General features: G+C 37.7%; 1 protein-coding gene and 1 long non-coding RNA gene across 5 annotated transcripts in view; one reads left to right on the top strand and one right to left on the bottom strand.

Moving 5' to 3' along the window:
* The window catches only part of arhgap45a (Rho GTPase activating protein 45a), a 71,591-nt gene extending 64,107 nt beyond the window's left edge, over positions 1-7,484 (top strand). For 2 of the 4 annotated variants that reach the window (XM_068214937.2, XM_009298940.5), the window contains exons 20-23: positions 1,148-1,386; positions 4,012-4,222; positions 6,796-6,847; positions 7,047-7,484. In XM_068214937.2, the coding sequence (XP_068071038.1) occupies positions 1,148-1,386; positions 4,012-4,222; positions 6,796-6,847; positions 7,047-7,294 (750 nt within the window). In that variant the 3' untranslated portion in view covers positions 7,295-7,484. Of the gene's footprint in view, positions 1-1,147; positions 1,387-4,011; positions 4,223-6,795; positions 6,863-7,046 lie in introns of all 4 variants that reach the window. The other 2 variants (XM_005171466.6, XM_001919343.9) reach the window with 1 other exon arrangement.
* LOC137488336 (uncharacterized) overlaps positions 7,226-16,458 on the bottom strand; it is an 11,522-nt gene continuing 2,289 nt past the window's right edge. The window contains exons 2-3 of the long non-coding RNA XR_011007360.1: positions 7,577-7,652; positions 7,226-7,359 (exon numbers count right to left, since the gene is read on the bottom strand). This is a non-coding gene — a long non-coding RNA (uncharacterized lncRNA). The remainder of the gene's footprint in view (positions 7,360-7,576; positions 7,653-16,458) is intronic.

Below are 16,458 nucleotides of genomic sequence, written 5' to 3'. Positions count from 1 at the left end.
AATAAATACAAAGATGACCTTCACCTCTTACCTGATGCATTTAACAATACATTTTCTATGTGTTTGCAAAATGTAAGTCGAACGACAACTTCCCTGTCCACCTTACTCTGAGAAAAGAGTGAACTTGAGAAGGTATAGCTCAATATTGTCGGGAAGGAGCGGAGCCAAAAAATAACATACAAATCGATTGAAAAAAAAATGGACAAACCTCACAAAATTTCTCAAAGTGGGCAAACGAAAGCAAGCAAAAACAACAAAAATCATAAATACACGAAAAACGAGATCAAAGAGAAAACAACGCTCTTTCCCACTCCTCTGACATGCTGTTTATAATCCCGCACTACGCTGTTTCCACTCTGTTTCAACTTTTCAGATTTGGGGTTGTGTATGTATGTATGGATGTATGGATGGATGGATGGATGGATGGATGGATGGATGGATGGATGGATGGATAGATAGATAGATAGATAGATAGATAGATAGATAGATAGATAGATAGATAGATAGATAGATAGATAGATAGATAGATAGATAGATAGATAGATAGATAGATAGATAGATAGATAGATAGATAGATAGATAAAATAGATAAAATATATAAAATATATATATAGATATCCTTGTGTGTATAACAGTATTTGTTCTGTAGTGGTTTTTTCTGTTCTGTCGAGAAAAAAATATTGCTTAAGGGGGCTGATAGTATTGATTTTAATTTTTTAAATTTTTTTTTTATTTATTTATTATTCTAGCCGGAATAAAACAAATAAGACTTTCTCCAGAAGAAAAAATATGCACTGCGAAAAATGCTTTTCTTACTTAGATTTTTTGTAAAAAATCTAAAAGTTCTTAAATCAAGAAGCATTTTCTAGACAAGCAAAATATATTGTTTTGTTTTAAAAAATAATAGGCCAAAATGAAGTGAGTTTTTCCCTAAATCAAGCAAAATAATCTGCCAATGGGGTAAGCAAAATGATCTTATCACAAATCGAAAAACAAGATTATTTTGCTTAGCCCATTGGCAGATTATTTTGCTTGATTTAGGGAAAAACTCACTTATTTGACAAACAAAAGAAAAAAGATTCATTTTGATTTCAGCAGTATGTAATATGGTGTATTTTTGTATTATTACTCTCTGTGTGATCTGCAGCTCCCGGAGCCCATCATGCCCTTCCGGATGTATAATGAGCTGATGGGACTGGCCAAGGAGAGCCTGAATTCGGATGCATCTGAGTCCACTGATGGGGTAAAGAGCCCAGAACTGGTGGATCGTGGGCCAGAAACAGAAGCCGAAGTGCTGACACTGGTGGACAAACTCAGAGAAGTGCTAAAGCGGCTGCCGAACGCTAACATCGCCACGCTAAAGTACATCATTCAGCACCTGCGCAGGTCGGACTCTTCATCTGTGGAAAATATCAACACATTGTATTATTTATGTATCAAATTAATATTATATAAGACAAATACAATTAGCAAAAATAAATACAATATATTAATTTAGAAGTTTAGCAAATTTATATTTTTATTGTATAAAAAATTGTTAGATTAAAAATAGTATTAACAGCAGCACGGTGGCTTAATGGTTAGCACTGTGGCCTCACAGCAAGAAGGTCGCTGGTTCGAGTCCCGGCTGGGCCAGTTGGCATTTCTGTGTGGAGTTTGCATGTTCTCCCCATGTTGGTGAGGGTTTCCCCCGGGTGCTCCAGTTTCCCCCACAGTCTAAACATATGCGCTAAAAGGGAATTGATGAACTAAACTGGCCGTAGTGTGTGAATGTGAGTGTGTATGGGTGTTTCCTAGTACTGGGTTGTGGCTGGAAGGGCATCCGCTGTGTAAAACACTGGCATAGTTGTTGGTTCAGTTCGCTGTTGCAACCCCTGATAAATAAGGGACTAAACCAAAGGAAAGTGAATGAATGAAAATAGTGATAATTAAATTAATAAGTATTTCTAGTTATTTTGATAAAAAATGTAATCTTAATTAAATAGTGTTTTTATTTTATCATATTAAATTATTTAAAATATATACAATAATTTTGTACAAATATAAGCTTAAAATATAATACATTTATTATGTGATTTAAATTAAGTTCAGTGTAATATTTTCCCACCTTAAGTCATATGTTTTATAATTATTTACATAATGGCAAAACAAAATAATTGATTATTGTATATAAATATTTTATAGTTTGAGTATTACAGTTATTTGTAAGAAATATTTTTGAGTTTAGCAGAACAAAAACGAAAACAAGTCATACAAATGAAAATAAAGGTAAAAATAAATCAATAATAATAGCTTGGTTGTTAACAAAATCAATTTTTTTATTCATAATATTTATACTTTTATTTCCAGTGATTTCAAAAGATTTTTTTTCTTTACATACATTTTCTGTATGAATTAGAGGAAGTACTTTTAAGTGATTACTTAGTTACTTGAAGTCATAATATAGGCTGCATTTACACTGCATGGTTCAAGTGACCCAATTCCGATGTTTTTCTCCCATGTGGCACTGATGGGATATGGCCCATGTACATATAAGCAGGAAAAAATCACATGGATTCCGATTTACTCAAATCAGATTCAGGCCTTGTTCGTATGTGGAAATGTATCTGCTATGAATTGGATCTGTGTCCTTGTGTCTGCGGTGTAAGCAGCTAATCAGACACATACAGTACATCAGGGGTTTTCAAAGTGTGAGGCGCGCCTCCCCTAGGGGGCGCCAGAGCATGTCAGGGGAGGCGTGGGAAAAAATATTATATGATAAAAATATAATTATTAAGTTTAATTATTATATGTATTTTTTACTATATTTAAACATTTTAATTAAACAAAGCTAAAAAAAAAATAATACGTCTAAAATAAGAAAACCAGAAGGCCATAGCTGTGAATTCGCTTCTGTTTGGCAAGCCCGCCAATACAGGTATATGCCTGCTAATACAATGGATCGGCTTCTTAGACCCCCCGATTCAAAGCCTTCAAGTTCAGGGCTTAAACCCAAAAGAGGACGATATGATGATCAGTATTTGAGTTTAGGATTTACGTGGACAGGACCAGCTGATGAACCACGACCTTTATGTGTGGTTTGTCAAGATATTTTGGCTAATGACAGCATGAGACCCGCTAAACTTCGACTGTTTTGACTGGGATGGACAGTTCTTGGATCTGTTCTGTTCATATTGAACCATCATCCTAGCTTTACAAACGTTATATTAATATACTTATTACTCTGTAAATAATTGCACTTTCATGCAAATTATGATAAAAGTGAGTTAACAGTCTGACATCTGTCTGTGTCTTTATATATATATATATATATATATATATATATATATATATATATATATATATATATGTGTGTGTGTGTGTGCGTGTGTGTGTGTGTGTGTGTGTGTGTGTGTGTGTGTTTGTTTGCGTGTGTGCGTGCGTGCGTGTTTGGGAGGAGGGGGTGCCAATGGATAAGTTGTGTCAAAAGGGAGGCCCACTGTCTTGCAGTACATTACGTGCATAAATCATGCTATGGACGTTACTTTAAGATGGCAACTGGTTTAAAAAGTCCTAGATTAAAAGAAGATGGCCTTTCTGTCTTGAACTACAGTAAAACAACTTTTTGTTTTGGGATTCTTTGTCAGCAGCTAAGAGTAAATCGTTGGTTATTTTCACTAATGCGGTTTCTGTACTGTGATGAGCCCTGAAACCTGACTGGAACACTTCAAAAACACTGTCAGTTATCATTATCAGCTGTCAGTCTTTTTTTTCCCTGCTCATTGTGCCTTTGCCGTGTGCTGTGTAAATGCAAATAATCAGACACGAGTCACTATTAAAAGATGATATAAGCAGGTCATCGAAGAAATTGGATGCAGTCACAAAATCTGAATTTACAATCAAGATCTGCAGTGTAAATGTCATAAAGTCATAAAATCTACACAAGCTTAAATATTACCCATCAGTCTAAAGAGCAGTGAATGTTGTTAATTGATGTAAAATGATGACAATGTTACGTTTGTGTCTCTCTAGGGTCTCAGAGCTGGAGCAGGAGAATAAAATGAGTGCCAGTAATTTAGGCATCGTGTTCGGGCCGACGCTAATGAGACCCAAACCCACCGGGGCCACAGTTTCCCTCTCGTCTCTGGTGGATTATCCTCATCAGGCCCGAATCGTGGAGGCTCTGATCGTCTTCCAGCAGAGCATCTTCATCTGCACGACCAAATCTCCTGCTCAGCGTCAGGTCTGATGATTATTCAGTCATTCATTCTGTTTCTTTTCGGCTTAGTCACTTTATTAATTCGGGGTCGCCACAACGGAATGAACCACCAACTTATCCAGCCTATGTTTTACGCAGCGGACGACCTTCCAGCCGCAATCTAACACTGGGAAACATCCATACACACTCATTCACATACACTACGGCCAATTTAGCTCATTAAATTCACCTGTACCGCATATCTTTGGACTGTTGGGGAAACCAGAGCACCCAGAGGAAACCCACACCAACACGGGGAGAACATGCAAACTCCACACTGATGATTGTTCAATTCAAGTTTATTACTACAGCGCTTTTCACAATAATTATTGTTTCTCAGCAGCTTTACTAAAGGTGCACGTTATTGCATTACAATCAAAATCAGAAAACTTTAGGGGCCTCTTGTACAAAGACGTGTGTTAAATGAATAATAAAACATTGACAAAGCTGTAAATGTGCGTACGCAGTAAAAAAATCAGATGTATGAAACACTCCTTACGCGGAGTCCCACATATATTCTCTTTGTACATCCGAATTAACCTGAAAATGAGCTCAACATGCACAAGATCATTCTTGAGATGTTTCAGCAGCTTAATTAGAGTTCACCTGTGGTCAGTTCAGCTCATTGGACATTATCTGAAAAGGCTACACCTGTCTATATAAGGGCCCAGGGTTGACATTGCATGCCAAAGCACAAACCAAGTATGAAGACAAAGGGCCCTATCATACACTCGGCGCAGTGTGGCGCAAGGCGCGGCGCAGTAGTCTTTTGGTAGTTTCAGCTTGGCGCAAGAGTCGTTTTGAGGCGTTGCGCTACGCTGTTTAAATAGCAAATGCATTAGTGCTCATATGTGCGCCCATAGGCGTTCTGGTCTAAAAAGGAAGGCGTTCTGAGGCGGACCGCTGGCGCGTTGCTATTTTGAGAAACTATAATAGATTTTTCATTAGACCAAAACAAACCCGGTCTAAACTCCAGCGCAGAGTTGCGCCTCGCTTACACACTGCTTAATACACACAAGAGAGCAATAGGCAAATATCTTTACATATGAAAAAATGTAAATATTAAGGATATATATAGGATAAAATGAGAATAGATATAGAATATAAATATAAAGGATTAAAATATTACAAAACATATTATTTTCTAGCCTACATAAATATGAAAAATCACTGCTTTTATGTCTTCTTCATCTCGGGAGGCTTTTTCAGTTCATTCATAACAATTTGCTTTTGTATAATGTTATTATTATTAGCAGTATTATTCATTATATCCATATTTATATTTGTTTTATTAAAAACAAGCTTAGATTTGCCCACCTGTCAGGTTTTAGACCATATGGGGCACAGCATGTGTTTTAGGATATAACTCAGGTTTTTGAGCACATTTTGTTATTATTATTCATTTATTCGTTTGCTGGAAATTAGAACTGAATTTAGAAATAGTTTTGAAACGAATATTTGCGCTTAACAAACAAAATTATTTATTTATAGACTAATTGATGTCTGTGTGTAAAGGTTTCCCTATCCAAGAGCGAAAGTGAAAGTGATCTATTATCTCTCATTCTCACGCAGTAGATGCTCTGTTTAACAGTTTTCTGTTAAAACACTGTTAACTGTTTGCTTGTGAAATGCTCAGTATTCCCAATTAGACTTACTTTGCGTCCTGTAAATAGCGAATGCGCTCTTGACACGACGCAGCTGACTCTTAAAGGGAATGGGAGATGAGACTCTGATTGGTTTATTCTTAAAACACACCTATAACTCATTAAGAAAATAAACTCAACCCTTTTAGACCATACGCCTTGGCGCAAAGCGCATTTTCCCGTACTTAAATAAGCAAAAACGCGTCCTGACACGCCCTGAAAGCGTTTGAGCCCTGCGTTTTGCGCTTTGCGCATGGACCGTCAAAATAGAGCCCAAAGGAATTGTCTGTAGTCCTCTGAGACAGGATTGTCTCCATGCACAAGGCTGGGGAAGGTTACAGAAACATTTCTGCTGCTCTGAAAGTTCCACTGAGCACAGCGGCCTCCATCATTCATAAGTGGAAGATGTTTGAAACCACCAGGACTCTTCCTAGAGCTGGCCGGCCATCTAACCTGATTGATCAGGGGAAGAAGGGCCTTAGTCAGGGAGGTGATCAATAACCCGATGGTCACTCTGACTGAGATTCACTTGATACTTTTATTATTATTATTCCCTCCAGAACTGTCTTGAGCATCTGTCTGCCCTCCCTCACGCCTCCACAAACTATCACATTCACCACATTCATTGCCTTTCGTCTTCTGAGGTGCAACTCATTTATTAGAGAAGAAAAAACAGCACAAAACTAACGCACTAAACTACATTTTTCTGTCTGATAGTTGCTTCAGTTGACAGGAAGTGATGATTTTGTGCTCTTTTGTTTCTCATTGACTGGAAACGCTGCTTTATTCACAGACGTTTCAATCAATATTCCAGTTTTGAGCACAAATTTAATTCCCATCTTTGGATGGAAACACAGATAGTGAGGATGCAAGTGTTCTGCTGTTTCTGCTTTAATCATGCTCTTCTTCATTCAGGACAGTGAGACTGGAGCTCATGAAGAGCCAATCAGAGCCCATCAGGAGTGCGGTGAGACAGCACACGGTGTATATTACAGATATTAGAAGTGATAACTATTAAATAATATATATTTAAATAAACTATTAGTAATATATATATATTTGTGTGTGTGTTTTGTGTGTATGCATCTGTATATGTGTGTCTATCTGTGTGTCCCTCTCTGTTTGTGTGTATACATGTGTGCGTGCATGCATGTGTGTGTGCGCAGGTGATTCAGTGGGCTCGTCAGGCTCTCAGGAGCGCTCTCTGGACTCAGACTCGGATGTGGAGGATCCGGCTGCTGGTTTCAGACCCCACCGTCCACCTCTAGTTAGTCAGGAGAGCGAAACCAGCACAGAAGAAGACCAATTGAGTCCCAGAGCCAGTCTGGATCTGAGCGGCCTCGTCCCAGAAACCATCCCAGAGCAGAGCGTCCCAGAGCCTGCAGAAAACACCAGCGGCAGATCCCAGCAGTAAGAGCAGAATCCAGAGCGTACACACACACCACCGCCAGAGCTCAGTGTCATGCTTGTACAAGAAGCCTGTTCATTTGATCAAAAATACAGCACAATTGTGAATTATTACTCTTTAAAATTCTTATTGAAGGCATTTTAGTTTTTTAGTGCAAAAACATACTAGAAAATTACATTAAAGGGGTGGTTCACTACGATATCATATTTTAAACTTTAGTTCATCTGTAATGTAGCTGTGTGAACATAAACAACACCTCAGAATGCAGCAAATGAAGTGCGCATATACCTGGAGCAGTGAAGAGGCATGGCCAGAGGCGCTGTAATCTTATAACAGAGATGCTTCCTGGTGATGTGGAGTTGATCTGCGAATCACAGCACATTATGTTAGCTAACCAATCAGAGCCTCTTGATGGCGGGCCTTTTGGAGGAACTAGGAAACATGACAGTCATTTTCATGTTAGCTAATTAGCTGAATACAATCAAAGTAAGGTATATGAAAAAAATAATGTGATTTTCTACAAATGAAACATAAACACACATTACTTTGCACCCCATAAACACAACCAAGCCTTAAAAATGCACTCTGGACCACCCCTTTAATAAGACGACGTCCATCATTCATATAGTTTGAATCCTGACCCCCACATGAAAACTTAGAATAAAAAATAATAAAATGAAATTGTAATTGAATAAACAAACAAATAAAAAATAAGGATATTCAATACTTTTACAGAAAGGCAGAGAGTTTTGAGTGAGTTTTAAAAGTCTTTTTTTTGTGTGTGTGGTTTAAAAGAGCCCCTATTATTCTTTATAAAGGGTCATATTTTGGTTTTGGGCGTCTCCAACAACAGACTGATCTGCATGCAAGGTCAAAAAACACTTTCATTGTCCTATAATCAGAGATGTATAAAGTACTAGAGACCCAGACTTAAGTCAAAGTACAAGTGCTCTATCAAAAAAGTGACTTGAGTAAAAGTTGAAGTGCTCTTTAAGCACTATACTTAAGTGGAAGTACTGAAGTATCCAACATTTTTTTTCTTCAGTATTGCAAGTAGTTTATTCTAAAATGTACTACTCATGTACTTAAAATAAAAGTACTACTATTGTGTAATGTAGTTATTAAAGAAAGCAGTCAAAAGACATCATATTGTTTTGTTTATTTTAAATATCTTTTTTTGGGGCACGTGATCAAGCAGAACGAAAAGAAACATGGCTTACGATACTGTTTTTCTCTCGCGCTTGAACCACAGATCTGACTATAACAGCTTTAACACACCTTTCAAAGTTGTGCGTCACAAAAACACTCCGTAATCCACTCAAAACGCTATTGAAACCTATTTTCGGATCGCAAATTACTGGTTGTAAACAATATAAACGAAAGTTCTAAACAATCTACCGAAAGACGCTGGTCACTATGGCGCCCTCCATGCAGTAGCCAAGAAAAAGGTCTATAATTATAACGAATAGGGGTGTGAATCTACACTGGTCTCACGGTTTGATTCATTACGATTATCATGCCATCGATTCGATTTAATTCGATGTCTCGGTGCATTGACGATGCTTTCCATACATAATTAGATTTTTTCTTCACAACACATGAATTTTTTTTATTAAAATATATATTTTATTTATATAATATTTGTAATAAAATTTTGTGCTTTATCACAGCAGTTAGATATATGAACTGTGCCCTTAATTTGACCCATAATCACAGCTGAAGCCCGCGCTTTACTTTTAGCATTGGAGTATATAGAAATTGCCCAACAAAAGAAATCCATCATTTTTACAGACTCTAAATCTGTCACGTTCCGGTAAAGGGAAAAAGGAGCAAGGACCCAAGCGCAGAGTGAAGTAGGATTTATTAATTAAAAAATAAAATAAAAGGCAAAAATAAACAACCCCGAGGGGGAAAACACTACTACAACAAACAATAAATCAAACAAACAAACTTGACTGGGCAGGCACGACAAGGCAGGACTGGACACAGCAAGACAGGTAAACATCGACAACATATGATGACGAACTCGCAAAGGACTGAAAACATGAGGGGGATTATAAAGCAAAAAGTAAATTGACACACAGGTGAACATGACAAACTAATAATGGGTTAACAAGGAGGGTGGGACTAGACAATAGACGGGAGAGCGCATGACACAGAGAGACAATACAAGCCATACGCTCACATAACACAACACTGAAGTACACGACAAAAGCACGTGACCACAATGTAAACACCGAGCCACGTGCTTTGACAAAAGACGCAAGACACGAGCACACGATGAATGAAAACTCACCATGCGCTCACATATGCAGCATGCATGCTTCATCCCAGCGCCGACCAAAACCGAAACCAATAAGACTGAGACGCTGGGAATGAAACACCATGCTGCTGACAGACGAAAACACAAACACGAGTACAAGAGCGCACGCGTCTGAGGGACGCAGAGCGCGCACGCGGCCGCGTCAAGCAGGAGCGCGCACACTCTGCGTACACCCACGACGGCGCGCGCACACAGACACAGAAACAGGACCAGACACGAGTAGTGTCAGAAATCTGCCACCAAAACAAGAATTTACAAGATCAGAGTGGCAGAACCCTGACAAAATCATGCCTCCAAGTTATGAAATCTTCAACGAATGATCATCCTTTGATTGATAATATTTTAACTAAAGTTCACCAACTACAAAATCAGTTTTATCACATCATTTTCTGCTGGGTTCCTGGACATGTCGGACTTTCAGGCAATGAGCGAGCTGATGCAGCTGCTAAAGATGCTTTGAAGCAAGTAGTGAACAAATGCCAAAGTCCTCCGTCAGAGATGAAACCTTTTATCAACGCTTACATTTTAAACAAGTGGCAAAAGGAATGGGATGCATTATAAAACAATAAACTACATGAAATCCAACCTGAAGTTTCACACAGAATTTTAAGACAATTTAAGAATCGATTTGATCAAGTAGTTTTTAACCAGATGTCGTATTGGGCATACGAGAATTACACATGGTTTTTTGCTCCAAGGTGAAAACCCTACTCAGTGTTTGTGCTGCAAAACTCCTCTTACTGTACAACATATTTTACTGGACTGTCCTGCTTTTACTGATTCCAGAAGGACTTTTTATGAAATGAACTCTTTTAAGGACATTTTTGACAAAGTGAAACCAGAAAAGATTTTAGAATTTTTATCATGTATTAACACAAAAAAATCTTATTTAATTTATGTTTCATTTTGTTTGTTGATTTTTAAATTGTATATTTATTTTTGAAAGATTCCTGCCATGAAGATAGCCTTGGTTGCTGACATGGCACACAATAAAAAATACATTACATTACATCCCTTAATCTGCTCAAAGAAAACACTCTTTCTGAATGTATCAAACAAAACTCCAACACATGCACAGAAGACAGCATGAGCATTTATAGCTGATAAACTAATGTAAATATAATCCTGCTTGCTTTTTGAGCGCTGGCAGTTGAGGTCTTACACCCTTATGATTGGTTATTGTCTTGACCTGCTTAACAGAAAGGGCTGCAATCGGCTTTAGAAATGTAAGCGCCGTTCACTGATGAGTTATGCGGGAAGAACAGCTGCGGTTACAGTCGATATGCATATAATACGCGGTTATCACAGGTAATAGACACAGTGGAGAAAACTTGCACCTCTGGCGCGCTCGTGTCTGGATCCACAAGTATCGCTTTTACAGCCAAGAGGAAAGGAAGTTACCTCACAAACAGGCCAGCGGGTCAAACATCCAAAGTGAGAGGTAAAGATGGAGTTTTACAGCATTTCTAATGAAATAGCGGCTCGTGTGCTGTGCCGGCTTCATTGTAGTAAGAGCGTTATTTACTCGCCCTCGCCTCCTTCACCATAGTATTCTACTGCAACATCACGCATAGAAGATAAATGACGTCAGTACGTAATAATCGGTTATGATATCAATAATTTTGACACCCCTAGTAACGAGTAATGATGCAGCACTTAAAAATGTATTATAAATTCTAATAATATTTCACAACTTTGACTGTATTTTTTTGATCAAATAAATGCAGGATATGTTTCTTATGAAATATTGAAATCTCAAACTGTTGACCGGTAGTGTATATTAACAGTATTTTTTCTATTGAAATCAGTATCATTTCCAAAACTAATCCAAAATAAACGATTGCTTATATTATGTTTTGGTGTTTATATTCAGATGATGCTGGTTAAATTCTCTATATCATTATTATCATACAAATATGCACTAGTGTATAAACCATGAACGAAACTGGACTGCAAACATTACTGAAACGTGTATTAATGTGATATGATCCGTATCTTGTAAATATTCTATCTTGAGTTTTGCATAAAATCTCCATATATATTTGACCATAAGACGCAGAGTTTACCGATTTGTTTTTCAATATTTATTATAGCTTTATTAATGCACTGGAGTTTGTTTTATTTTTGCAAATGAGCGTATCAATTGTGTTATGGACGGTTAAAATGAACTAACAACAGCCGTGCTGCTGGTCAGTGCTGGTTTTAATGCTTATATATATATATATATATATATATATATATATATATATATATATATATATATATATATATATATATATATATAATATATATATATATATATATATATATATATATATATATATATATATATATATATATATAAATAATATATATATATATATTTATATATATATATATAAATAATATATATATAATATAATATAATATATATATATATATATAAATAATATATGTATATATATAGTACAGACCAAAAGATTGGAAATAACTTCTCATTCAAAGAGTTTTCTTTATTTTCATGACTATGAAAATTGTAGATTCACACTGAAGGCATCAAAACTATGAATTAACACATGTGGAATTATATACATAACAAAAAAGGGTGAAACAACTGAAAATATGTCATAGTCTAGGTTCTTCAAAGTAGCCACCTTTTGCTTTGATTACTGCTTTGCACACTCTTGGCATTCTCTTGATGAGCTTCAAGAGGTAGTCACCTGAAATGGTCTTCCAACAGTCTTGAAGGAGTTCTCTGAGATGCTTGGTACTTGTTGGCCCTTTTGCCTTCTCTCTGCGGTCCAGCTCATGCCAAACCATCTCGATTAGGTTCAGGTCCGGTGACTGTGAAGGCCAGGTCATCCGGCGCAGCACCCCATCCTTCTCCTTCTTGGTCAAATAGCCCTTACACAGCCTGGAGATGTGTTTGGGTCATTGTCCTGTTGAACAATAAATGATGGTCCAACTAAACGCAAACCAGATGGAATAGCATGCCGCTGCAAGATGCTGTGGTAGCCATGCTGGTTCAGTATGTCTCCAATTTTGAATAAATCCTCAACAGTGTCACCAGTAAAGCACCCCCACACCATCACACCTCCTCCTCCACGCTTCACGTTGGGAACCAGGCATGTAGAGTCCATCTGTTCACCTTTTCTGCATCGTACAAAGCAACCGTGGTTGGAACCAAAGATCTCAAAGTTAGACTCAAAGCACAGATTTCCACTGGTCTGGCGTTTTTTTAGCCCAAACAAGTCTCTTCTGCTTGTTGCCTGTCCTTAGCAGTGGTTTCCCAGCAGATATTCTACCATGAAGGCCTGATTCACAGTCTCCTCTTAACAGTTGTTCTAGAGATGTGTCTGCTGCAAGATTTCTGTGTGGCATTGACCTGGTCTCTAATCTGAGCCGCTGTTAACCTGCCATTTCTGAGGCTGGTGACTCGGATGAACTTATCCTCCGCAGCAGAGGTGACTCTTGGTCTTCTTTCCTTTTGCGGTCTGCATGTAAGCCAGTTTCTTTGTAGTGCTTGATTGTTTTTGTGACTGCTCTTGGGGACACTATCAAAGTTTTCCCAATTTTTCGGACTGACTGCCCTTCATTTCTTAAAGCGCACATAGTTTACCCCTTTTTTAAGATTTAATATTAGTATTATGGTTCTTCTGAGTGTGCCAGTTTAGGTTCAGTTCAACACACAGTTCAGATGTTTTTATTATAATGTGCTCAAAAGTGTTATTTTGGGGGCGTGTACACAGCTTGCTCTTTAGGGGCGTGTTGCTTCACATGAAAATTAGTTTCAAATTCCCGCCCAATGTAACAAGGGGGCGGAGCCAAGAGCTCACCCGCACTTTGTTTGGCAACAGACAGGCAGACAGAGAGAAGCGACATGAGTGAGAGAACCAGCATTCAGCGGTACATGTACGAGTCGGACACAGACCAAACAGAAAGTACAAAGTCATTTGTGTCTTTGTATAGTTCTACAGCCATCTGTGTGCTAGTTTAATGTTCTGAGCTTGTACACCGAGACTAATAACCACGCACACTGAATCAACTTTGACAGAGGCACCGGATACAGAGCGACACGGCACACCAGACACACTCTGTGGTGCGGCAGAAACATGAAGTGTACCGAGTCATCGCGCCACGCAGCGCCATGCATTTTAGAATTCTAATTCTGAACATAGGTCACTATCAGGGTACACACAACAGCACTTCAAGTCGGCGGCTGTCCACGGCACCCAGCTGCCGACTTGAAGCGCTGTTGTGTGTACACTGATAGAAACCCATGTTTAAAATTCTAAAATGCATGGCACTGCGCGACGCAGAGCAGCGCTTCTGGTGTGCGACCTGTATGCAAGTTTATCATTTTATTTCCAATGGAGAGACGCGCACATGAGTCAATGCGCATGCACTTTTCCAGCTGCACCAAGTCTAGATCATAGGGAGCTTCTGTGATCACGAAAAATGCAAACGGCTGAAGTTTAAGTACACAAATTTGCAATAATTAGAGTTATAATGTGGAGAATATTGATCTTGTGTTGGGCCCAATGAGCCTTACATCTAAAACTAGAGCAAAGGTGTTCCTTTAGTGATATCTCTTTTGACTCGCGCTGAAAATGGTGGAAGTGAAACAACAAACTGAGGATGTAGGGTATATGCCGAGCTAGTGCTGTTCCTATGCTAATACACTTCCGGTGACCTGTTATTGTGAACTTTTTTCCATTTTATGTTCCTTATACAGCATCGATGTTGTAATGTCATAAAAATACATTCAGTTAAATAAACTTTAGCATTTATTTAGTTGCTCAAGCGTAAAATGAGACAAAAAGCCGTTTACTCGCACACGCCCGTCAGAATCGACAGACTAATGCAGAAGCTCCATTGAATATAATGGGGTAAAAATAAATGCTCGTATTACAAAGATATGGTTGGAGAAATTTAATTTGATGCAGTGCTTCTTGTACAATCTGAGACCCACTTCAAATCGGATATCACTCAGCTAGTGGAGATCGCTGATTTTTAAAGAAAACAGACCTTAAACGCACCGGATTTTGCATTGGGATTCACTTCGCCGGAAGCACTTAACCCAGGTTACTGGCAAATTAAAAGTCCTATTAGCATGCTTCGGCACATACCCCATTATCGTGACGCACCTGTCAATCAATATTGGTGGGCGGGGGGACTGCACTCTTACGTAAAGTTGCGGTCGGTCTGAAAACCGCTCCAATTGGTCCACCGTTTTTATGTTATTAAATTGAAAAAAAAGGGCTGTGTGTTTATATCACCCCAATATGACAGTCTATACACTATACTTGCACACACGTCTGTCCAAACAGCTTGAGAAGTAGATTTTTCACCATAGGTGCCCTTTAAAGCAATGATGGCCACTCGTTTTTCTTTACTTGGCTGTTTTTTTCTTGCCATAATACAAATTCTAACAGTCTATTCAGTATGACTATCAGCTATGTATCTACTTGACTTCTGCACAACACAACTGATGGTCCCAACCCCTTTTATAAGGCAAGAAATCCCACTTATTAAACCTGACAGGGTACACCTGTGAAGTAAAAAACTATTTCAGGTGACTACCTCTTAAAGCTCAAGAGAATGCCAAGAGTGTGCAAATCAGTAATCAAAGCAAAAGGTGGCTACTTTGAAGAACCAACAATATGACACATTTTCAGTTGTTTCACCCCCTTTTTTATTTTGTTATGTATATAATTCCACATGTGTTAATTCATAGTTTGATGCCTTCAGTGTGAATCTACAATTTTCATAGTCATAAAAATAAAGAAAACTCTGAACGAGAAGGTGTTTCCAAACTTTTGGTCTGTACTGTACATATATTATACCCATTTGTGCAGTTTTGATAGTGGTCATGAGTGAAACGTGTGTGTGCTACTTTCTGTCAGGCATTTGCTTTATTTGAAATAGTGTTTACATCTCATATTTCTGCATTATTATTGTTATAGTGCTGTGTTGTGTGTCTATACTAGTTGAAAGCGTCCCATGATTGTAGTGCCATGTTAACTAAAAAAAAAAAAAGCCTTAACCAGTACTTGACTGTACACCATGGTGACTGAATTAAAGCCATTATTATGAATCTGTACATATTTCTGGACACATTTATATGCAATAAATATATAACTTGTACTATATTTGTTTTACTTTCTATGCTTTATTTTGAATCTAAGCTTGTATTATAAGTATATCTATTGTTTTGTGTTTTTTTGAGTTTGACATGGCTTTTTTGTTTTAATTTTTATGTAATACTTAAAAGCTTATATTAGTTTGTATGTAAAATTCTTTTTTATTTTGGTATTTTATATATAATCTAGATTACTCACTGTAATCTTGGATTTAATGTAGATTAATCTAGATTAAAATGACTAATTTAAATTCTGCCAAAGGCATTTCGAAAATGTGTGCTACCCAAATAATGACCAAGAGTAAGGCTTTGAGAACGGGTTTCTCAAGCCAGGTGGCGCATGATCTGCTGTTTCCAAAATGCATCACAAACTGCTTGAGAAACTGTTCTACTATGATAATTGGTGATGAATATAAATGATGTTCAATAAGATGTATGTGTGTTTACTAACTGTTTATTCAGTTAAACATGAAATTTGGACTGTAGGCCTACATAAGCTCAAAACAGCAATTTTTGATGACCTTAATCTGACTAAAGTCATAACTGAACTAAACAGAAATGGAATTAAGACGTGGAGTATGCAGATATTAGAGGATATGTTGAAGCAAACACCGCAATCAAACTATTATCGTCATGTAGAACTTTTCACCATATTTTCCGACAAGATCCACACACAGCTGTCAGTAAAGGACTGCACACACACATACACACAAACATCGCATATGC

This window comes from Danio rerio, chromosome 2 (assembly GCF_049306965.1).
Source record: "Danio rerio strain Tuebingen ecotype United States chromosome 2, GRCz12tu, whole genome shotgun sequence".
In the NCBI taxonomy this organism is placed as follows: domain Eukaryota; kingdom Metazoa; phylum Chordata; class Actinopteri; order Cypriniformes; family Danionidae; genus Danio; species Danio rerio.
Note: the sequence above shows the minus strand (reverse complement) of the source record. Positions and strands in the feature narration are given on the sequence as shown.